Source organism: Diadema setosum, chromosome 19 (assembly GCF_964275005.1).
Source record: "Diadema setosum chromosome 19, eeDiaSeto1, whole genome shotgun sequence".
Classification (NCBI taxonomy): domain Eukaryota; kingdom Metazoa; phylum Echinodermata; class Echinoidea; order Diadematoida; family Diadematidae; genus Diadema; species Diadema setosum.
In genome coordinates, this window is record NC_092703.1 from 13,485,306 (window position 1) to 13,510,092 (window position 24,787).

Genomic DNA, 24,787 nt, shown 5'->3' on the forward strand with positions numbered 1-24,787 from the left:
AATTTGTTGATTACAGTCATAAGCCTACCCATGAACACAGAGGATCTAGCTGCTGTGAATACACTCTAGAAGACACCTCAGGGACCAATGACAGCCATATAACTTATAGGAATGAGCAGGAGAGAGTTGAGTATGAGATGGCACTCCAATGTCTGTGGAAGATCACTGCAAGAATTGTATCATTTTGATACGTCATGCTCCCAAGTGTTGTATTTTTCTCGTCATGAGTGTGTTTTATGGGATTACAGATGATGCTCTGCTAGTGACCTTTTCTAGTTGGCTCCTTCACATCATTTTCACCTTCTGTTTTGACTGAGGTCATGTGCATGAATGTATTTCCATATGGAAGCACGGCATGTACTTGTGAGGTCCTGTCGGATCTCGTATGGCAAGCTTCAGGGATCTCATCAGAAAAAAAGATGAACGACTTTCGGGTTTTTTCCTTCTTCTTTTTTTGGCCATGCGAGGGTAAGTTAGTTTCAGTTTCTCTAAATATCTTTCCAGTTGCTGTCAATCATGTTTATTCTGAGATATTTTCTGCTTTGACTCCAATTTTCATATTTTTGACATACCATTTATTGTGAAAAAGTCATTCTTCTCAGTATTGGCATTCTGTTTCCCTTCCATGTATGATCGTACATTCGAACAATTTGGTAATGCCAGTATTACGGATATATTATATCACTCACTGACAGTGAAGTGCATGCATCAATGTTCTTTTCTCTGCATGCTTCTGTTTAGCATGGTCTGAGTGCATCTGTCATGGACACTGTAGTTTGTACAGGACTGATGCGGCTGTGTCTGCTCTTTCCACTTTCTTCAGGAGCTGGCAAGGGATCAAGAAGACATCGGGAAGTTGCCACCCCAGGGAAAAGAGAGAGATGATGCACTTCTGTCCCAACTGCCATCAGATGCCATTCAGCACCATTTGGAAGATGATGGCGATGGCTCTGGGATACTCAAAGTAGAGGATGTTGACCCTGGGAAACTTGACATGGAGAACAACAACCTGAAGAGTTTTGGTGTGGAGAAGCTGGCAACAGAGGATCTCTTCTTAGAGAAGGCTGAAACAGAAGAGATTGGGTCAGAGGAGCGTGAGTCAGAGAAGCATGGCCACGTTGTCACAAAATCAGGTAGTAAATCAGCACGGCTAGTGCTTGTGATGTCTCAGCCACAAGAAGATGTAGCTGAAGAAGACAAGGTTCCAGATGTGGTCGAGGATTGTGAAAGAATTAGAAATCGTATGGGAGGGAAAGATACTGGAACGGCAGAGAGGATTGCAAGAGATGATTCTGCAGACGGGACTCTTCCAGTGGATCCCAGCACACCGACAGGAGGGAAAGGTGTCAAATCATCGAGACAGATAAACCTGAACTTTCCAAGATCCAACTCTATTACGAAGATCTCCTATGTTGCTTCGAATATTCCTAGAGAGTCTCAAGAGGATGAAGCTAAGTCCAGACCAGTTGAAGGTCATCACAGCGAATGCACAGGTGAAAGTGACGATGTGGACAAGACTGTAGGCACTCTAGCTTTTCAAATATCACACCAAGTGGCATCAGTTCCTGGTGTAGTGATTCAAGAGAGGGAGAGTCTTGTTGAGGGTGACCCTGTTGGTCAGCAAAGCATTCTGGAGGAAAGTCCATTGATGAGAAAGGCCAAACCAGCAGAAGTTGAGGAAGAGGATCTGCATCAGGCCTTTGCCATGCCCACAGAGCAGGTTCATGAAATTGGCATCGATGGTTATGCAGATTTGGCCGACTCCAGTCAGCCGGCATGCGCTGAAGAACTGGTATCTAGTATTGGTATTGAGGTGTCTGAATCTCTTTTGGTAAAGGAAGAGAGCAGGATGCAGCATGTTTCTTTGCCACGCAAAAACTGCATGCCTTTGATATTTGAAGAACTTCAGCCCTTGCCGAAGCCTCATATCCTGGACATCGTGGAACCAAGCATCACTGTGCCAGCATACAGTTCTAGGAATGAAGATGCACTCATGTGGCAAGGGGAGGAGAAGGAGGAAGAGCAGGAGCAAGTTCCTGAAAGAAATCAAGTGATTGTCATGGAGGAGCAGCCTTTGGAATCAACATGTATGGCTCCACTGAGTGAAGCTCTACCGATATCATTTGACGAAGGAAGTTTGAAGGAAACTATCACTGCAAAGAATTACGAGTACATTGATAGCCATGCTGATGCTAAGGCTCTGCCACCTGCAAGAATCCCGGACCTTGACTTTGATCCTGAAGTCCCAGAGAATGATAATGAAGAGGTACATTCTCCTTTGCAACTCTCTATGGAAGCACAGAATATGAGGGGAGATACTGAAACAGGAATCACGGACAATTCCTTGTTGAATAAGACAAAAGATGACAAAGAGCCTACATCAGTGATGAGTTCTTATGAAAGCTACCAGTCAGATGAGCCAAGACAAATGGGAATAAGGAAAAGAGAAGAGAAAATGATTGAAGAAGAGCAGACTGAGGATCAGAAATCAGATGTTCGTAGCAGGTCTCTCGAACCCACTTTGTCACCAACCTCGCCAACTTCAAAGGTTCGTGTCTATTACACCCAAGAACCAAGATATGTAATGGATGATGGTGGTCCCACAGAGAAGTTTTTCATGCACAGCGTTCAAAGTGTGGTTGATTCTGAAGGAGAGGAGGTACTTATGGAGTATGCCTCACCCTGTGTCAGTGATACCTTCCATGCAGTCCAGCAGTCTCCTCAACATCCCAAGTGGGCCAGAGTGGAGACGAAACGGGTGTCCATAGGCATACAGAAGACACTGAGGAAACTGGCTGAAGATGTACGCAGTGCTTCCAGCCCTGTACAGACTGTAGAACGCCCAACTGTTGGAAAGCTTGCTGATGTAACCCTGCCAGAGAAAGATCCAGAAGAGGAGAGTGGCCATGAGTCAAGTGGGGATGCTGGTGCTACAAGAAGCCCCCCACAACATCTCGAGGGAACCTATAAGAAAACAGAAGAATTCCGTGCCGCTAGACGTTCGATCAGGCCAGATATTGAGATTTTATTAGCGGGCCAGCTAGAAGGCAACATACCTTATTATAACAGAAAAAGCATTGATGGCAGCGAGTCTGACACGGCATCTATGGAGACCCAGCATACTGCTCCATCATCCGATGTGGTGGCCCCACTTGTTCTGCCCAAAGCAAAAGCCCCACCTGTTCCACCTAAATTGCGAAGATCCATGTCTGTACCAGCTAGCGTCTCTGATGAGCCTCCAGCCAAACCTCCAAGACAGATGGACGTCTACGTGCGTGGGAAATCCTTGGATCCAGAAGACACAGATCTCCCACATGGTGAATGGGGCCTCCAGACGATATTGGCTCTGCAGGAAGTGGAGACCAAGACCCATGAGGTAGAAGAAACTTCCAAGCATACATAGCAACTCCCTAGCCAACTGTATTACAACTGCCATGTTGTTCTTGTCATTACAATCAACACATAAATTCCCTTACTCTATACTACAGCCTTTGTATTTGCCCTTTTCAGAAACTAACTAGATAATATCGTCATCGCATATGATCAGTGGTTCTTCATTAACATCAGTCTCCTTCTCGGGTTGGATCTTTCCCAATCCAGAAACCCCATCTAACATTTAGCATCTTATTTATGCAGGTGTATTAAAAAAATAAACAACCACTGTATTTCATACTGTGTATAAATTCCATGACCCACCATGGTGATATTACACTCCTTGAAATGCGTATCTTCTTGTGTAGATTTAGATTCTGCCACATCCATTATACCTGATACTATTCTTCCATCACTATTAATCCTAAACCAGATGTCATTTTTATAGTGTTGGAGAACTTTAAGTTGCAAGCATCCCCCTGTGATACTTATTTTGAACTATCTTTTATCGACCTAAAACATTATAACAGTCTAATCTTTGGACAGAGAGGATTGAAATCATGCTGTGTAGTCACAATTTCAAAAAAGAACAACTCTCTTCTGTATAAGAAAAAAAAATGTAGATCTTTTTGGGAGACTTGTAGTGAGCAATGAATACACTTGTCATTGTTCTACACTGAAATGGTTTGTCCTTTTGTTCAATTAATATGGAGATGGGTATAGTGGGGTAAACATTTTGCTTAGTGATCATCTCTTTTATCACTCTTGACGACATATACATATTGATTTTACATATATGTATTAAATAAATGTATATATTATCTGTCCATTCATCTCTTCCAAAAGCATTCTCCCAAGTGCATGAAATAAATCTTTTCTGACCTACCACTATTGTAACTCCAACAGTATGTTATTCTGTCAAAGTATTGTCTTATTGCGAGAGCAGTAGTTTCTGTGTACAACATATATAATGTTAGTATCCACAACACATACACTTATTCTTGACATGCCTGTATACATGTATGTTACATTCAGTGGTATATCACACTGAAGACAGAATATTTATACACACAAAATCCCATTGACCTTTCATGAACACAATATTTTAATCAAATGCATTGTGTGAAGCATTCTTATAATTTTCAAAAATATTAACTCTCAATGAATTATCCATCTATACTGTATACGCCATATATTTCGCGAGTCTAAATTTTCACGAACTAGGAAATCCTAGCGATTTCACAAGTGGTTGAATTCGCGAAGGTGGAGTCCTGTACTGAACAGAGAAGTGTACATGCGTACGTCACATTCACAACGGGATCAGAGTCAATATTTTCGTGTGTTTTTAATTTCCCGACTGGCACCTGACTCCCAAAATTCGCGAAAATAAAAACCTCGTGAAATATTCAGTATACAGTATATTATGTTGTCTTGCAGATATATTATACTGTATTGTACACTACCAATTACCTCTCTAATGCTTTGAATTCTTGCATTAGCATGATGCTATGTCGAATTAAACAATTTTCAAAATACCAAGCGTGTAATTGAGTATTTTTTCCAATCACACATCACCCCAAAATTCAAATTTAAGAATGAATTTTGTTTTCTCTTTTCTGGCAACCATGAGGTTGTTCAGATTTTGTGAATATCACATCATAGACAGCTGACCTGGGCCCCATTTCATAAGAAGTTGATATGATAGCAACTCTTGCTGGAATGACAGTTGTCATGGTAATGACAAGATCAAGCTTCCTGATTGGCTGTTTCTATGTTAAGTTAACTGTACAGCTAGAGTTGCTCTCCTAAAAGCTTTAATTATGAAATGGGTCCAGTTGTCCCACCATTTCCAAACATGCCCACTTCATACTGACACCAATGTCATGGACATGAATTCTTTTACAGTAATTGACTAATGTTGGTTTGACTGGATAAATATCGGTGCAAAATTGATCATACTGCAATGTTTTGACACACCTTATACCAGGAATATGTATAAAATATCAAGCATGAAATCATGATCTTGCTTCTGCAAATTGTTATTGTGGTGCCTCTTAAATTTTGATTGACAGATCGTAAGACATGAAGAGTGTGCACTGATGCGTAGATGGTTTAAAAGGGAGAGTGAGCAGTATCTTAGGGGGTAAAAGGAAATTTTACATGAAGATTTCACAGTACTTTTCATGGGTGGGGATTCTCTTTGATTCACACCCACACACACACACACACCCACACTCATGCAAATATCTTTGAATATTTCTCTGATCATGGATTCACATATTCATCTAAAATCTTTTTGCTTTCCCACCTTCCATGTGGTAATTTAAGAGGCAGAAAGGCATAAACATCACTGAGAGTTGAAGCCCTTCTGCTTCTCTAATGAGGAAGTACTGTATAAGCTGTTATCTTTGCATACAGATATTTTTGCAAATGAGGTCAAGATGTTGTTTTCGTGATTTTGACACCGATGCTATCTTAAGTGCACTAATGCCTGTCAGTTCAAGATATTTTTGCATGTTGGTAAATTCATGGACCAACAGTGATTTGCGAAATTTGCAAAAATTAAACCCTCACAAAAATAGCAGCTTATACAGTATCTTATTCAACAAATGACGACATGGGAGGACACATCTTTTGAGTGAGATTTTTACTCTAGCTGATACTGATACATGGTACTGAAGTGCAATAACATCGTATGTCATCTACCTTTAACCTAACCGGTATTTCAAGCAATCAGTTACTATTGGATCAACAGTGCTTACAAGTGCATATGTATGACCTGCCTCTATCACCTTTGCATCTGCTGGACAAAATAAATGCTCTGGTACATGCTGTAGAAGTACAGTAACTTCATTATGACACCTATCTTTTCATAACGGGTGTTTTCAGCAGTATATACTAAGTCTGTGACCGTACATAATTCATCTGCCTATGATATACATCTACTTTTGCAATCCAGAAGAATTCACATAGCACCATGTATTCCTCAGCTTTTGTATAATCTGAAATAAAAGTAGTTTCCTGAAGCATTTCCATGCAGTTACTGTTATGTTCTCAAGGTCAGTACTAAGACATCTCAAACTGTACACTTTTCATGACATAGCCTGGATAAGCTGTCCTATATTCAATTTGTGAGAACCAATAATTCAGGAAGGTGTTTTTTCCTCTTTGTACATTCAAGCTTGATCCTGTTTTTATGACATAATACATTTTTGACTCTTAAATGGAAGTTTCTTAATTTGGCAGTGTTTTATAACTGGAGTCATGCTTTTCTTATCTACACAACATATTAAATCAGATAACTGTGCAATCATTCAGTTTAGAAAGGAAATACAAGGTCATCACTTCAGTTGCAAGTGTTTGAAAGAGCTCCTAACAGCAGTATCATGGTTCAAACACAAATCACCAATGGAACACTCCTTGAAAGAGGAGAATTTTGTTTCTTTATTACTTGGCTTCAAATATCTTCCTGTATAAAACAGTTGCGCTCACTTATTACAGTTATTATTAGAAAGCATGTTCATTCATTCATTGCACGAAACCTTTTTATTACCCAATTGCATGACCAATCATGGATACTGTATATTTCATTTCGATATGGAATTTATTTCTATTGGTGTGAGTTATAATATACCACGGATGAATAGCTTGATACATTATATACATCACAGGTTTTCTTTTTGGCGACTCAATCCACTTATACATATCCTGCACAATACTAACCCCATTCCTGGCTGATGGTTTAACGGACTGGCACTATACTAACATGAATATGAAAAGACGATCTTAGATTGGTTGTCGTGGTTTTGCCTGCATGGTTTGACTAATCACCACTCCAGTATGGAAGACTGCGATTGCACGGTATACTATTGTTGGCGGGTTGGAGAGCAGCACGCATCATTCAACTAACATCACCTATATATAATCACGAGGGCAGCAAACACAGTGCGGTGGGCGGAGTACCAGAGGTGGTAGGTGGATTCCACACCAGATAATTGGTTGCTGACTCCCTCTCTTCTCATCACACCCAATAATCACCTCCACATCCGGGCCTGATCACATTTAGTTACCTATGTCCTCACCCCAGGATGGAGACTCCGCTGCTAAGGGGGCGGTAGATGCCACTGGCAGTGTCCTCAGCACCAAGGCGTCCGTTGACGCTCCCCCCAAGTCCGAAGCATCAGCCACGCCCAAGCCACCAACCCCTGCGCCGAAGGTGGAAGTGGAGACAGCGCCTTCAGAGGTCTCGGCGGCGGCGTCAACGGGGGTCGCGGTACCGGACGACTTCACCGAGCCACCCAAGTTTAAGGCGCGCTCCACCGGAAGCACTGTCTCTTCGCCAGTGGGGAAGAAGACGTCGAAAAAAGATGGGAAAGAGATGCTTCATAAGGTATGACAACCTAGAGAACCCCCACGAGGTGTGTTCTCATTCTTAGGGGCAGGATGATCCGTCTCTTTACACTGCACCAGACTGCTGTGGTTCTTCATCAACACTCTAGATTAGACTAGCGGGCAGAACCAGTTATTGTCGGACAGTCACTGTAGTCTAAACGGGTGTACTACCATCCCCAAATCCATCCAGTTTATAGCTGTCACCATTCATGTGTGAGTGTTTAGTTCGTTCTGTCTCTTGCACACTAGCCTTTCTTTGCAATCATGGTTTATGTCCCGTGTACAAACTGTGTCACAGAAATCACACACCAATTCACACAACCAAAAAAGATGATATAGTGCTCACTTGTTTCATCAACATCATGTCACTGTGAAGTCGTTTTGTTGTGTGGAGACTCAGTAAACATATGCTTAGAAGCTGTAATAGATTTTGTTGATGTGAGAAATAATGATCCTCACTGTGTAAAGTATGTACTAGCAGTTAGCAAAAGTGATTACTGAGTGCTTTCATTAATAAGGGTGCAAGCACATGATTCACACAGGTAATTTGAAGTTCTTTCCTTTTATCTAGTTGTGGTTAAAGATCCACCTAATTATTTATCGATACAATATCAATTTGAAAGGATCTTCATAACCATCAGTGTGAATAGCCCTTTCTTCTTCTTCTTCTTCTTCTTCTTCTTTTTCTTCTTCTTTTTCATCTTCTTCTTGGGATTTTAATTTTGTAGATTCCAATACTTCTGGGTAGTAACTAATTGAACAAAAGATAACTATTTGCAGTGCAATGTATGTGCATGTAGTTGAGTGTGTTACACTGTGTGTTCAGAAATTTTTCAAGAAATCTTTTTATCAAACTTCTTGAAAATCTGAAATATCTCTGTTTTCTCTTATGCAACCAGTGGCGGATCTAGAGGGGGGCGCTCGGGTTGTACATGTCACCCCTCTTTATTTTTTTTTTGTTGAAACAAAAGAAATAAAAAGGATAATATAATTTTGTAAAGGCGCCTCCCCTTTTACGGAATTCCTGGATCCGCCCCTGGCAACATACATTAAATCAACAAACTATTTTCCCAAGAGTCGCTGTATGAACAACCCTTTTGTCTGCTGATTTGAACGAAGAACAAAACTGACAAACCCTTTTATCCAGACTGCAGACTCGTCGCATTACTCTTACTGAGCCGATGGCGACTGGAGCCGACCATTTGAAATGTCTTGTACCGTCACAATAGTGTGTGTTATACCAAAATAACTTAATATTTTATCTAATGATGAATCGGTATTCTGTCTACTCTGTGGCATTGGGCTGTATTACATGTAGTTCTGTGGGTGTATAAAATCCTCTCGCTGTGATTGCTTCTGTACTTCTTTGGAGCTTGGTCCTTTTCAGTCTTTCTATGTGGACCTATTGATCCAAGGTTTTGTAAGGCCTGGGTCCCTGTTTACTGCAGTCTGCTGCTCCTGTTCATATACTGTACCTTGTACACTGTACATATACCAATATCAGCTGTTGGATAGTCTTCCCCCTTTGGCATTCAGTGTTCGATAAACACAGTTATCTTCTGCAACAACTTGCATAGTCACAACACAAATCTCCATCAGTCTTTCAAGATACTGGGGATGTCTCGCCTGTCGAATTAACTTCCTAGTTACAAACATCCAATTGTACGATCTGTAGTTCCTTAAGGCCCGGTCCCACTGCACTTATGGATGCAAAGAGGATGTAAAGCGTACGAAAAATCTTGCCATCCGTTGGAAAACGCTACGAATCCGCTGTGTACCCATCGCATACGTGTTTCATCCGCTCTATCCATCGAGCATCCGTCCACTGTGATTTCATCCGCGCAAAAAGTTTTAAGCTGCTTAAAACTTTTAGAACGGATGAACTTTCCGCTGTGTACGATGTAAATCCGCGACATACGAGCAACAAACGTTGTATGTCCGTGCGGCATCCCTTAAACGTCCGCTGCATCCTTTCTGCATCCTCTGGGCATCCTCGCAACTCACATCCGCTGCAGCTAAAAACGGAAAGAGGGAGGAAAGATATGGTACGTGGAACGTCTTTACATCGTTAATAGCACGTTAATAGAAAGGATGTAAGCGTATGCATCTCGTATCTAAAGCATTTCGAAAGCATCCCCTGTGCATCCGCTCTGCATCCGCTCTGCATCCACTCTGCATCCGCTTTTTCTGCTATGCGTCCGTTTCGCAATTATCTCCGGTAACCAATTCGGAGCTGTCATCCCCTTCCATCCGCTTTCATCCGCTAGGCTTCCGATGAACATCCGTTTGACATCCCCACTACATACTACCCACGTCCGTTCTATTTCCGTTCTGTTACCGCCAATTTTCGCCAATTTTGTCAATTTCTGGAGCGGATGAAAGTGGATGAAGCCATCCCCGAAATTTTGCTCGTCCGCTGTGTCCTTTCTGCATACGCTTTGTGTCCGTCGGCCAGTGGGACCGGGCCTTTAGCTGTCAACATGGACAAATTCAAAATCGTCTTCATTCATATTTCATTTGTGCAAGTACATGCACGTGTATGTTTTGATAACCTATTCTTCTAATTTTTGTTTATGTAGACACATGGTTTGCAATTTATTTCATTTATGGCTGATTATTGGTAATTTAGGGCTACTTTTTATCATATCATAATAACATCAAACTCACAAGTGAGAATGAGAGAAAAAAACCCCAGATATACTCGTGTACCAATATCACATGAAATAATAGAGAACAATGACATGCACATACTCTGTATTGTAGTGCATTCCCCTAACTCTTGGCTTTGTTTATTCTGTAGCTCTGTACATTAACTGGATGAATTATTCCTCTTCAACGTGGCTTCTTGGCAGTTTATTTCCTGGCTCTTAAACTCATTATAACCTGATCTTGCTCAACTGGTATCTGTTCACCTTGTGTCGGCTGTGTAGGCCATCTCTGTTTAAAATCTCTGGTTTGAATACATCTATGGCTGTTATCCAAAATCCGTGTACCAACAGAGGAGCCTGTGTAGGAATTTTCAGATGCGTCCTCATCTTCATCAATAGACTAATTCCTTCCGCTCACCCCTCTCCTTCCACCACCTTCACAATCTTCTTAAGCCAAAACATAGTTCTCATATGCTAGAAGAACTGTTGATTTTTGCTCTGAAATGTTCACTTATGCATAAGAAATGTGTGAAAAGCACTGTAATAACACAATGTCAGTTGGGCAACAAGGAAGATGCAAAATATTTAGCCAAAAAGGTTTGCTGGAAGTCCACAGTCTCTGAGCTTACCCCATCGGTGTTGCTACCTAAATTTTTCGTTATCGATTATCAATAAGTGACAAGTTTGGCCACAGCGATATCCATCAATCTTCCGCACTGGAGTGAATCGCATGCAGCCAAAGTAGGGTCTTTGATGCAGCTTGTTGGACGATAAGATTGCAAGGGCACGATAGATAATCAAATTACGTTCAACAAGGTTTATACCTTTCCACGATGCTGAACATGGGGTTAACAGGGAGGGCTCTTCTTGAATAAAAGTTGTGTACTACTATCAAAATTGTTTTACACTTTTGATCTCAAAACACTCCGAAACAACTCGTCATCCTGGCAAATGGTGTCCTGGTAAGTTTCATGTTAGACCCTTTCAATGTATTGGAAGTAAATTGTGAATGATAGAAAACGACTTTTGATCACTTCCGAGAACTATGTTTTGGCTTTTAATCAGTATCAGTTGCCTGCAACCACTGCATCAAACTTAACCTAAAGTGCATATAAGCAGTTATGCATGGTACTGAAAAAAAAAACACAAAAAAAACCCCACAAAGTCCAATGAAATCCCTCATGAACCACAGGTTTCGCCAATTCAGGAGGAAGAAATGAGGGAAGTTGTGCCGACTGCTCCCCCGGAAGAAGAGCTGGTAGGACCAGCAATGGAACCCCCGGGATATGAGCAGGCCTTGGCAGCGGAATGGCAGGAGGATGTAGTGAATGTGAGAATTAGAATTGTGACCTTTTTTCTTTCTTTTTCTAAACATCCAATCATCTTCACTATACAGCCAAGCCAGCAGCAACAAAAAGAAGGGAAAATTATCATCTGTACATTTTATATTTTTATAACAAAGTAATAAGGAGACTCCTTATACCTTGTGCAAGAATTCTGTTTGATGTATCATTCATGCTATGGACTTTCTCAGTTATGCAAATGAAGACCTTTAAAGGGGAAACTTTCTTCTTGCCCTGAAGAAGCCAGATTACAGACACATGATGATTAGTATTTGTTTTAAAAAGGGACATATTTTCTTCTAAATCTATGTAGACTGAGATTTTACACAATTGGAATTGTGCTTAGCATGGTTTTAGAAGATCAGAAACAATTCAGGAATGGACAATGTTTATGAAGATTGATACAAGGAAAGTTGTATGTCTCTACAAGACGAACAGTAGACTCGACGGCACTTGGACGGTTTAAGCTGAGATGACTTGTCAATATACTATAATGTCTGTCTTGTAAGATATTCCCTGCTTGCCCTGTGATAGCATGTGCCTCCCACAAACTGCCATTCCCCTAGTCCCACCCATACCAAGATACCACCATCGCAACTCCCCGTTTGATACCCAACTCTAGAGCCCCATGTGAGCTCAGACATCCATTCTTCAGAAATCAAATCCAACTTTGATTATATCCCCACTGTTTTCTTCGATCACCCCTCCGTATTTCCGACTGCTGTCGTTTGCTTGCCGATTACCTCAAACCTCAACCCTCCATCCCAGCACGTCGACGACGACGATGTTTTCTCTGATGCCGATAACGGGGGCGAAATGGTGGGCGATGCGGGTGCCAGGTCGCCGGGCTTCGGCTTCGGCTTCAAGAAGAAATCCAACTCTGTCAGTAGCTCAGGCTCCTCAGTTGTGAAACGGAAGACCTTCTCATTGACACTGGTATGCTTCTACAATGTTGTGAGGGGAATCTATAAGCCTTCCATAGGTACCAGATGCTTTTGACCGTTGGACAAATTGTCCAAAGCAGGAGGACAGAAATTGCAAGAAATTTCACTTATTTCTTAGCCAACTTGAAGTGAATTGATTACACTCTCACTCCTTTGAAAATGTTTCTTTTGTGTTCATTCTGTCTTGTGATGTGTTTTTTTTTTTCTCATCATTTTCCTCAATTGTATTTGTGAAGTGAAAGTGACATTGAAGCTTCTAGTATACCAGCACAATTTTTTTTTTTTCACACACATGCTGTGCAGTGATTAATAGTTTTGCATCTAACAAACAACATCAGTGACGTAAGATTTTTTTTTGGGGGGGGGGGTTTGTTTCTCTCATAAATTGAGCAAGAGTGATCATGATGGGATGTTGTCTCTCAAGTATCATATCCTATGTTTGCTTCATCTTTGAAATGGGTGACATCATATACAGTTCTCAATTTCTTTTTCAGCTGAACTAGTCATTGTATATGCTGTTTGCAATGAAAATACACAGTAGAATTTATATTTGCTGGGTGTGATGCGATAGCACACACCCGATGAAATCTTGACCCAATGTTCGAAGATCGCCCAGTATTGAACTTTAAGATGTACATGCTGGTACTGTTTGGATTCTGTGAATGCCAGATTGATGGGTTCATGGCAGATGTTCAAGAGTATCATTCTATCATCTTTTATGAAGCTAGTGACACCTTAAGGAATAGAAGTGATGATTCGATCTCTGGTGTGATCCATTTTACATACTTCATGAAGATCAATTGTATCCTTGTGGCCGGTTGTGTAATTTTCTTGCCATGCTCGCAACATGGTCTTAAAAGGCCAGCTGGGTCACAGTTGGTTCATATGGTATAAAAAGAAAAGAAAACACACACACACTTGCACAATCATCAGGCATACAAGTTTAAAGGAACAGAACAGAACTGTCTTGAAAAAACAAAACAGTGTTTACCATTACATACAATTTCACACACTCTTTGGTCTCATGACAATGTGACATGCCATTAACTTGATTTTAAACTTCATGAGTCATTTGGTTGGCAGGCGACACATTTGATTTTCATTTCTTTTGTTTTGGTACAGTATATGTCACATGAGTTTCTACTTGAGAACTAAAGGAGTTCTTCACATTCATTTAGAGAGAATGTCTGGTATATCAGACTAAATCAGCTCTAAGGTCTCGGTATTTAGGGTCCGTATTCATTCGCTTATTTCAGTCACAAACTCTGCTAAATATGTGTGATGCCATGTTGTGAATTCAGCGGGAGAATTCCTCTCTCCATCTCACCACTGTTATGCGAAAACTATTCTCTCACATTTTCACTGCTACCGTCGTTGAGCAGCCAAGAGCTAGGAAACTTCACAGATCGCAGGTAAATTTGAATGACCACTAACGAAATGCAGTTGACCTCACCACTACCTGCCATTTTAACTTGTAACCGCCACATAATCCGCTTTGATATTTGCGTGAATGTGCCTGTAATTGTCTATACATGATACTATCCAAAAGTAACCTACACAATCTATTGTATATATGCCATACATGTTGTGGGGCATATTTCGTGGGATATTATTTTTACAAATTTTGTGAGTTGGATGCTATTTGCCCATCTAGTAAACACTAAAATTTTAACTGTGACCCAGACAAGAATGTTACGTGCACATGTGCATGTACGTTTTTAGTCCGTCCATTGCTATACTCCACGTTCGTGAATCTAACCACTCGCAAATTTGTTGAGAAGTCCCTATTAATTCGTGAAAAATAAGACTCACAAGATATGTGGCATATATTGTACTGTATATACTACAATAGTACTTTCCTATCTCTTTAAACATGCCAGTACAAGAACTGACAAGGGTGCTCTTCACTATAGATTCATGATTAACCCTTTTTTTTTCTCAAATTGCTGATTTTGAAAGAAACACAAGTATCATGATAGTGTGATTTCTTTCTTAATTCTTTTGCCTTGTACACATATTATCTACTGTACATGTACATGTACATTGTAGCACACACAAGATTACCTTCTACTTAAACCTTGCTTCCTATTTCTTCATAGGTTATGAATGAGAGTATTGGAAAGGGTTTACAGGTTTGACCAGAATTAGAGTTATAGGTATCACTTTATGCACTAATTTTGTTTGTTTGTTCGTTGTTGGTATTTTACATCATTCTTCACTAATATTCATTCTCAGCCAGGACTGTGTGTGAATCTTATAAATCAAACTGTAATATTTCTGTGCAACACAGTACAAATGGACTTACAGACACAGACTAATTTTAATACACTTATAAAACTGGTAATTTCAGAAACTGAGCTTTAGACTGGAAGGATACAGGTTAAATGAGAAGAAAATTAACACTTGATGTGCATAGATATGTATAAAATGCACATAATTTGGAAGTAGAATGATTTTTCATTCTGTAACTTTTTTTGGTCAGATTCTAATGGCCATTTACTGTTCCATTGGATTTAACTTACATGTACAACGGTCTACTTGATTTTGAACAATATACTTTCAATCAACAGGAAACTTCATACAGAATTAAAAATGGATAAAAGATGAGTGCTTTGCAAATGAATATGTGTGGTAACCTACAACTGTAGTTTCAACTCAAAATGAGTTTGCACATGATTTTACAAGAGGATAGATTTAATGATATTACTTTGTGTCTGTCTGAGTTGATTATTTCTTTGTGAATTTGTTGACTTGAAAGTCAATCAATGACTTACTGGTAATGTTTTACTCGAGATCAGTACTAACATTCCGTTCCCTTCCTGAAAATACCTCACACACTGAAGTTTGGAAGTGTATTTTTTGACTGTCTGTGTGTCTGACCTGTTTTTCCATCAGTTGTTGAATATAAAGTTGAACCTGTCATACATTACCTTTTCTCCTGTAACATGTTGATTTATTAAGCCCGATGACACTGCTAATGAAATTCAAAAACATTATGTCATATTCAAGTGAATATCCAACAATAATCTCATTTAATACTTACTGTCATGTAAAACTCTTCTACTCAGATTATATGTCATTTATTCAGATGGTTATGGTTACATTTAGACATTTCTTTTTTTTTATCAGTGATTTTTTTTTTTGTATGAATATTTTACAGTCACTGTCTTCTATTGATCATAACCTGATTTTCACCGTGCTTTCCCTGAAAGCAGATTGCCTTCCTATTGACGTGTAATCTATTTGGTTTTTGTGAAGTCTTTCACATGTCTCTCTAACATCTAACATGTGCCATTTTCTTGATTCTCCCTCGTATTCAAGTCATCAACAGACCTTGGCCAGCAAATAAGATAGTGCAGCCAGTATATTATATCATTGTTCAGGTATACAGCCTTCACCAAACCCAGAGTGATGCAAAACCTTCATTCAGGACTGGTCCTGAGATTTACATTCACTGGCTGATGATGTGATGAAAACATCAAATAATTCATTTACATTGTATTATCTCTGCTTTCAATTGTGTGATATGGAGAGAAATGCCTCGTCAAAATGTGTATGCACCGAAGTGTCGTTCCTACCAATTTTATGTGTTACCTTTATATTGAACAGTGTTCCTAACGACTCACTTTGGTGAGAAAAGTATTGGAGGAAAAACATTTATCTCTACTTAGTGCTTGCCTGTAATATGATCTGTCCTGTATATTGGGTAAATATTTCAATTCACTTTCCAGCTTTTCAGTGATTTCATTTCTCTTTTTTTTTTGGGGGGGGGGGGTTCTATGTCATGAGCTTGGAATGTTTTAGCCAAAAAAAAACAACAAAAAAGATTCACAGTTTTGACTGGAAATCATCTGGAGAGTCAATTTTGCTTGTTAACAGTGTAATAGGGATCATTTTCTACATACCACAGGGTATTGTGCAGGTCTATCTACATTGTATAGTATCCTTGTTTAATTCCGGGAGTGAATATGCAGTAACTAATAATGGTCATTTATCTTCAGATTTCGCAGGGATTGATAATGCGTCCGGTTGGTGGGTTATTGCGTGTGTGTTTGATGTACATCTTCATAAGAGACTGAGAATGATATAACAACTACTACACTATGTGATCCTGAATGAAAGAGAAAAAGTGACAGAAATCTTCATTTGGTTGATAATGGATGATTGGATGACACATGCAACGACATTGGCAGAGTGCGTGGTAATGTGTGGTTGAGTGTTTGTGTTCGATGCCTGTATGAATGTACAGTGTATCTTCACCATGGCACACCCTGTGTTCACTATATAGAACGTTAATCGTGTGTCCTTCTACAACCCTGTCACAAAAACTGTAAATATAGTACTGTGAATGACATTGTCCTGTTGTGATAGTGAATCCTAGTTGCACTAACTCATGGATTAACCAATAAATCACACCAATGACTTTAACTTGATTTAACTTAACTGCATTTAATAGGAGAATAAGGTGTGGATTTATACATTAGTATACTTCATTACTACCAGTGATGTGTGATCTCAGCATGCTAAATTATGACAATTCATAAGTATATAGAATTATATATGACTCATATATATGTATGTGTGTGTGTATATATATATATATATATATATATATATATATATATATATATATATATATATATATATTTATATAGTTGTTTTTTTATAGATTTACTGGAATGTACCTGTCTCTGTTCAAACAGATAATGCAGTTTGTGAATCAAATTTGAATTTCGGTCACAGACAGTCTCCAAAATTTTTGCTATTAAATGATATATGAAACCTTTGCTGCAGTGAACATTTACCAGAATCACAATCTTTAGTGACAAAATATTAAGATTGAAGTGAGTAATTGCAGACAGCTGGACAAAAAAAAAAAAAGAAGAAGAAGAATAATGATAAAAGATAGGAAATATATGAATGTATATATATATATATATATATATATATATATATATATATGATAATACATTCCTAGATATGTGAATGAATATAGATGTATTATACTGCCAGTAAATGGAAACAAAATGAATCAATAATATGATCAATTAATCAAATAAATGAATAAAAACATAGATAACTGATTGATTGATTGATTAGTCAAGTAGGTCAGTAAATGGATATACAATGTATGCATAGATAATTAATCAATCAGTCAATGAAATAATCAAATTATAGAGACCTGTCAAAGAAGTCTATTTTGAATTTACAGCTTGCTCTTCGGGGCGTAAATTTCATCATATACATTAAGTAGGTGATGAAATGCAGTGAGATTAACTAGGTTTATTCAGCTACTGTACATTACTTTAACCACAATATGGAAAAAACAAAAACAAAGAAACAAAGGGTCATAGGTCAGCATTTCACTCTGGCGAGTAATTCAAAGATCATGTATGACATCTTATGTGTTGACTTGCTTGTTTGCCACCACTCTCAGGGGAGCACGAGCAGTTTGGCAAGCCTCTACAGCACTGGAGAGGAGTTCTACGGGAAGTACCCCATCACCGGTGACATCAACTTTGGCCTCAACTACAACTTCAAGACGAACGTGTTTGAGATCAAGATCGACGGCTGCCGCGACCTTGTCCCGATCGACGCCAAGAGGAACAAGTCTGACCCGTAAGTCACAAAGCGCCGTCGACCTGTTTGTCTTTGGTTGTCCCAAATGCAAATATTTGGAGGGGTATTACAACTGTAGCACAAGATTGCAGTTTGTTGATTGTAGTTTGTAAAATTCAAGTATTGTGTGAATGCACCTACTGCTTCTTGTTGGAAGGGTAACGATGGAAGTCGGAAATGTAGACAGCAACATTTTTTTTTTTTTTTCATGAATGAGGGAACAAGAGCTTCAAGGCATCTTTGATTCACATACATTTGTACACCATGCAATAATCATGGGGACTAAAGATGTAGCCCCATGCCTGGCTAAAGGCCTTCATGTCACTTTGGTTTACAGTTTAAAAACAGAAGAAGAAACTATTATAGTCATGCGAATAAGATGGTGAAAATGTAGAGGAAATTATCTTATCATAAAGAAAATAAATAAATAAAAATCACTGCATTAGTAAGCCATATAGGGCCCTGAAATGCAGAACCACAAAACAGTCGCCAGACATGGCTTTTTAACTAATCTCGGACAGATTGTGAAAGAGCATACTCTTAAAGGGACTGTACAGTACTGGTTGAGGTGGGGATTCATGTTTTGAACATTCCTAAGTGAGATAATGAAAAGCCTCTTATGAAATATGAAAGAGCATGTAATTTTAAGAAGGATTCAACGTTTATTTGATGAAAATTGGTTTTCAAATGGCTGAGATATCCAAAAAAGTGCTAATAATAAAAGGCGACATGCCACAACTTTATTAGGATCTCTTTGTTTCACCTTGTTTTTTTATATCTCAGCCATTTCAAAACCGATTTTCATCGAATAAACTTTTGATACCCCTTAGAACTGCATGCTCTTTGACATCTCATAGAGTGATTTCTGAATATCTCGCAAAACGTTAAAGGCTAAATCCTCACCTCAACCAGAACTGTACACACCCTTTAAGCTTTGAAACACCATATAACTCATTATAAATGGACTTTCCTAACCCATCTAAATAGTGAAAAGAAAGTATAGTACCCTCTGAAAAAGTTGCTGAGAAAAGAGGCTTTAAAGTTTGTAGTCTTTTTAATGGCTTAATTTCACCCCATTTGGTGCTCTGTGCAATGAATGGAACCATAAATGGGATATAAAATGGTATAAATATTCCACATCATCCACTGTGAAGGGATTTTCAGATTAAGCTCAAATCTTAAGAAACAAAACTTAACAAACTCTTAACAAACACTACAAGGAAACTTTTACGGTCTCAAATTTCCTTCCACACTAGTTGTGCAACTTTTTGTTGTTTTTTTCGATGCACGATCAGATTCTGGCTAGGTGTGTCTAAAGAGAGGATTTAAATGGCTTTAGCTGAAAATATTTGATGTCGTGGGGGGAGGGAGTCACTCCTTCATGCAAGTATCTTGTGAAATCTTGGCATTCAAGTGAAAAGTATTGTGCAGTGTTTAACTCATTTTTGACATAGTTAATGGTATGTCAGTAACTGGAGTTGGTTTTCAATTGCTGGCTTGGGAAACTGTCAGTTATTTTATTTGTGATTTTTGGCTTCTGCAGGGCAGCCTATAGTGCAGCGTAGATTGTGTACCATACCTTTATCTGCACAGAATTTTGTTCTCATCAATCTGAAGATATTTGTGGGAATTTCTTGGCCGAGGTCACCACAAAGTCTTTGCACAAAATAAACTCACTGTCTGTAGAAACCCAATGGGTCTGTTACAAATTGTGAAGGTCTTAGAATCTAGCAGGGAATGGGTTAAAGGTATAGGGACCCAGAATTCAAAAGAGCGCCGTTGGATGGTGTGATGATTGACATTGTAAAGTTAACTTTCGATCAAAGTAGGCTCATAATTTTACCAGCAAGTTTCTGCTGCTCACTCGCAAGCTAACAGTCTTTGAAGGATCTGTACAATGTATGTTTGCAGTAGACAAACTGAGATTGACATTGTTTGGACCATTTTAAACACACTCCTGTAAGAATCAGTCCTGAATCGGACGTTTTGAATACGACAGATGCATAAGCATGGTTCCATGAAACAGCGCCCTCTTGAATAGTGGGTTTGTGTACCTTTAAGTCCAGACTTCTAACCAATCAGGAGCAAGTGTGTGTTGGAATGAACCATATGATATGGAGACAGAAAATGATGAGATGTTTAGAAGATATAAAAAAACAGAAATATTAACCCCCTTGAGGATGAGTCCCGAGTATACTCGGGCAGGTGTCTATGGGAAATGCGTGTTATAGCAAAATCAGTCCATCCTCAATGGGTTACTCTGTCTTTCTCTCTCCAGTCTCCTCTCTATGCTTTGGAATTAAAAGAAAAGAAAACAAAATTTTTTTGAAAATTACACATTGCAGATATGTCAAGACCTACCTGCTGCCCGACAAGTCGAAGAACAGCAAACGTAAAACTAAGATGCGCAAGGGTACGATTAATCCCCACTACGACGAGAGTCTGCGCTACAACATATCGCAGAGTGAGCTCGAGACCCGCACCCTGAGCATCGCCGTGTGGCACTACGACCGATTCGGGCACAACATGTTCCTTGGCGAGGTGCCGCTGTCTCTTGACGCGGTTCAGTTCAGCAATTACCCGATGAAGTGGCATCAACTCCAGGCTAGGGTAAGGAAGAGGAAAGCTCCCACCAGATATCATAGGATTCTGTATTTTGTAGTGGTCACAGCTTTTTCAATTGAAGTGTTGTGGTGTATGCTACAGTGTTTGATACAACAATAATAAGTGACGAAATAAAAGCTTCTGCCTTACATGTCGACATGCTTCGATTTTGATTTTTGCTCACTATTCATGAAAAATTGTGCTCAAGATATATGTCACATTTGTCTCCAAATTTTGGATTTTGTTTCGTAGCCAATGCATACAAGGGTGTACGCATAAATGTTACCGCTTGCTTTTTTATGAAATATGAGGTCATTCAGGAGTCAATTCCTGACAAAATGTAATAGCACATTTCCACTACTGAATTCCATATGAAAGTGTTCTTTTGTTCAGCTTGTTCATATTTCATTTTATGGTCAATTTAAACTTGATTTACATGTGTAGGCATCTTTTTTGTAAAAGATCAATTTTTTTCACACGAGTTAAATTTATTATCTGTTTTCTAACGTAAGACATGTACGATAATACAGACAGATGCTACATTTGTACATCAGGTCTGTGGAAAAAAAAAATGAATAAAATGTGCGGACTGAACGCATTCACGTTCTGTGCTTTCTCCGCCCTCTGCTTAGGCTCCCGCGTCCGATGCCAAGCCCATCTCCTACAAGGGCGACATCATCATCGCCCTCATGTTCGAGACGCCACCGACGGATGAGAACAAGAACGCCAACGAGACGGGGACCCCGTCCAAGCGGAAGCCCAAGAAGGGGCAGAAGTCCAATCCGGTGGGGGGCACCCTCAAGGTCCACGTCAAGGAAGCCAGGAATCTGACCGCTGCCCGTCCGAACGGGTCAGCCAATCCCTACGTAAAACTGTAAGTGACGTGGGTCAGTGGCTCTCTTTTGTTTTTTTGTTTTTTCAAGTGACCTAAAAAACTATTTGTATTATACATGCATTCCATGTGTAAAAAGCATTTGGTTTCAGTGTTTCTCTGTGAAATCATTTATTTGCCATTTAATTTTTTGATACTTTTGATTTGGCATATATTTAGTGAGTTGAAATTTTCGTGAATTCGGACTTCCAAACGATTTTGCGAGTGGTTAAATTCGCGACTCGTGGAGTATTGTACTGCACGGAGAAATGTGCATGTGTGCATCACATTCATATCGGGATGAGAGTCATTATTTTCGCATGTCTTTAATTTCGCGAATAGCACCTGACTCGCGAAATACAGGAAAATAAAAACCTTGTGAAATATTCAGCGTTTTACTAGATGAGATGCAGTGATGTAGATTCAGGTTATCCCGGTGATATGATAATAACATAAAAAAGAGCGAAAAAAAAGGGGAAAAAAGGGACACAACTTATCACCAATATGCAAGTAGGTGATACAGAATATTCCTCAATGTCTATAAAATGAAGGCAGTAACATGACCCTTTTGCCTACCATGGGTGCATGCTCGCCAGCCAGACAGAGCCGGAGAAGTAACTCTGATCAGTTACAAAATTGTTTTCTCCTTGATTTTCACAAGCAAGTCCAGCTGAACAAATACAGTTGCATGTTATTACAATTGTAGATGGCATGTTACTCAACTCCTTTATCCACTAACCTTCCCCCGTCCAGTTACCTGGAGCCGGACCGAAGCAAGGGGGGCAAGAAGAAGACGTCGGTGATGAAGAACACCATCAACCCGGTCTACGAGCAGGGCTTCGACTTCCCCAACATCACCGAGGAAATCCTGAAGGAACGCGCCCTGGAGGTGGGCATCTGGGACCACGAGCCCGTGGGGACCAGCCCCTTCATGGGCGGAATCCGCCTGGGGAATGGCACAGGTAAAGAAGATGAGCGCCTCTTTCTCTGTCTTGTTGGTAATGACAAAAAAACCAAAACCTGCATCTTTTGTCTCTATGGAATGATTCGTATTGGCACAATTGTAGTTTAACACAAAATTACTCATAGATTATTTCCAGGGATTGGTACGGGCAATGGTTGTATGCCATGAGCTGTCACAATACTTCGCTGAAGCACTATAATGTGTACATTTCTTGGCAGGCCTCTGCATGAAGGAATATATGTTGGAAATGTAGGAATGAAATCAGAATGGACATGCTCTACCAAAAATTAGAGGGTAAAGTTCCAATACAATGCATTCCCGTTTCAGCAAAATTTTAGCGAAATTCCAGTTACTACGAAGTTAAAATGTAGGCTCCAAAATTATCAGCTCTATGTTCATTGATATTGTTAATTTGTTTGGTAATAACAAAATTTCAATATAACAAAAGAAAATTACCAGCCCTGAGTCCTTCATTATAATGGGAGTCCACTAATGAATGCTGGTATCAATTGGAAATAACTAACTGTAGTGTTCCCTCAAACCAAAATTTGGTTCAATATCAATCCAATCGAAACGTGATGATGAAAATAACGGCATCTTCTCATTCTCAATTCGTCGCCTCCAGGTAAGAGCTACGGTCGCGAGGTGGGCTGGCAGGATTCCACCGGAGTGGAGATCCAGCTGTGGGAGGAGATGCTTGCCAACCACAACCAGTGGGTGGAGGCGTGCCTCACCCTCAGACCCTCCCTACAGAAGGATAAGAAGACATGAACAGTGAGCGGCAGATGACGACCACAGGGGGCAGTAAAAACCTTAGACTGAAATCAAGTAGTTTTATTTATTTATTTTTTTTTTTTTAACCATGATAAGCAATCTCCGTCTACCAGGGGGATGATGGAGGTATCAGCATTTGTTGTTGTTGGTTTTTATAAGAAAAAAGCAAATATACGAAAGAAATAGATGGAGAATGGTATTGCTTTTTCTTCCACTGTGAAGCACAAGGTTTTTAATTAGGTTTTTAATTAATTGTTTTCATTGATAATAGAGGGTTGGGTGTTTAGCCACAGATTTTTACCCATCCTTATTAGCAGAAGATGGCAAGATGGATGAGTTTTTAACTTATTTTGTTCTAGTCTATTTTTTTTCTCTAGCTGGTTTATGCTGGTGTGATATGGACACAAGCATCAGATGGGCATGCATAAATTTATAAAGAATACAAAACAAAAAGAAAGTGTTTTGTAGATAGAGCTAGAAAGCAAACACAAATGTATTTTAGAGATTTTGAAAAGGGCCTGTGCTTCCAACCACACAGATTTTTTTTTATTGTCTGCAACAGACTGTCACACATGGAGAGGAAGTGTGTTGAAATACAACTGGTCTAAGCCTGAAAAGTCTGGATCTCAACTTTAGTAGCAACTAGAACTACCAGTAAGCCAGTGTCTTAGCCAGTCATGACGATATGAGCAATGAAAACGTAGCCAATGTAGTCGGACTCTTCCATACCAAGCCTTTTTCACTTTCTGTCTCTGTAGATGGCACTGACCACGAACGACAAAATCTGTCGAAGACAGATTCCTTAAATTGCCTCGAATTCTGTGCAATGAGCAGTGGAACTTTGCTTTTTGTATTTTTAAAGGCATTATCACGAGTGCAGAAGGTTGCCTTTATTCTTTTTTCTTTCCCCTAGTGTCATTTTAGATGCTTGGCAATCGATGAACTTTAAGTACTAATGCGTCGGTCAGTTGAGGATGGAAGAACCAAGGTCTAGTAGAATGTTGAGAGATATTACAGTACTTTTGATCGACAACGTTTTGCAGGAAACGAAATCGATCTAGGACCAAGCACTTGTGGGGTTTGGTTGTCCTTGCGCTGTAAGCGTATGAATTCTCAATGTCAAGGTGCTTGAATTTTGTCAATGAAAGTATCCAAGCTGGTGGGGATATTCAACCCTGAGTGCAGGGGTGATCACACTTCAGTCACAGGGTTCATTTTCAGTGCCAGCTCATGTCTGATATTACCTAGTGAGCTGA

At 39.6% G+C, this 24,787-nt stretch overlaps 1 protein-coding gene across 1 annotated transcript; it reads left to right on the forward strand.

Moving 5' to 3' along the window:
* Positions 1-7,444: 7,444 nt before the first annotated feature.
* Positions 7,445-23,531, forward strand: LOC140242281 (synaptotagmin-like protein 5). Its single transcript, XM_072322026.1, has 8 exons — positions 7,445-7,762; positions 11,605-11,742; positions 12,524-12,691; positions 18,137-18,318; positions 20,664-20,928; positions 21,555-21,796; positions 22,547-22,755; positions 23,383-23,531. The coding sequence occupies exons 1-8, from the start codon at positions 7,445-7,447 to the stop codon at positions 23,526-23,528; spliced, it is 1,668 nt and encodes a 555-aa protein (XP_072178127.1). The 3' UTR covers positions 23,529-23,531.
* The last annotated feature ends 1,256 nt before the right edge of the window (positions 23,532-24,787 follow it).

Bases quoted from the DNA above. Each gene is read 5' to 3' on its own strand.
- LOC140242281 (XM_072322026.1), top strand. From the start codon at position 7,445: ATGTCCTCACCCCAGGATGGAGACTCCGCTGCTAAGGGGGCGGTAGAT. The intron at 11,743-12,523 runs GTGAGAATTAGA...CCTCCATCCCAG, and splicing joins GGCAGGAGGATGTAGTGAAT to CACGTCGACGACGACGATGT. The intron at 20,929-21,554 runs GTAAGGAAGAGG...CCCTCTGCTTAG, and splicing joins GGCATCAACTCCAGGCTAGG to GCTCCCGCGTCCGATGCCAA.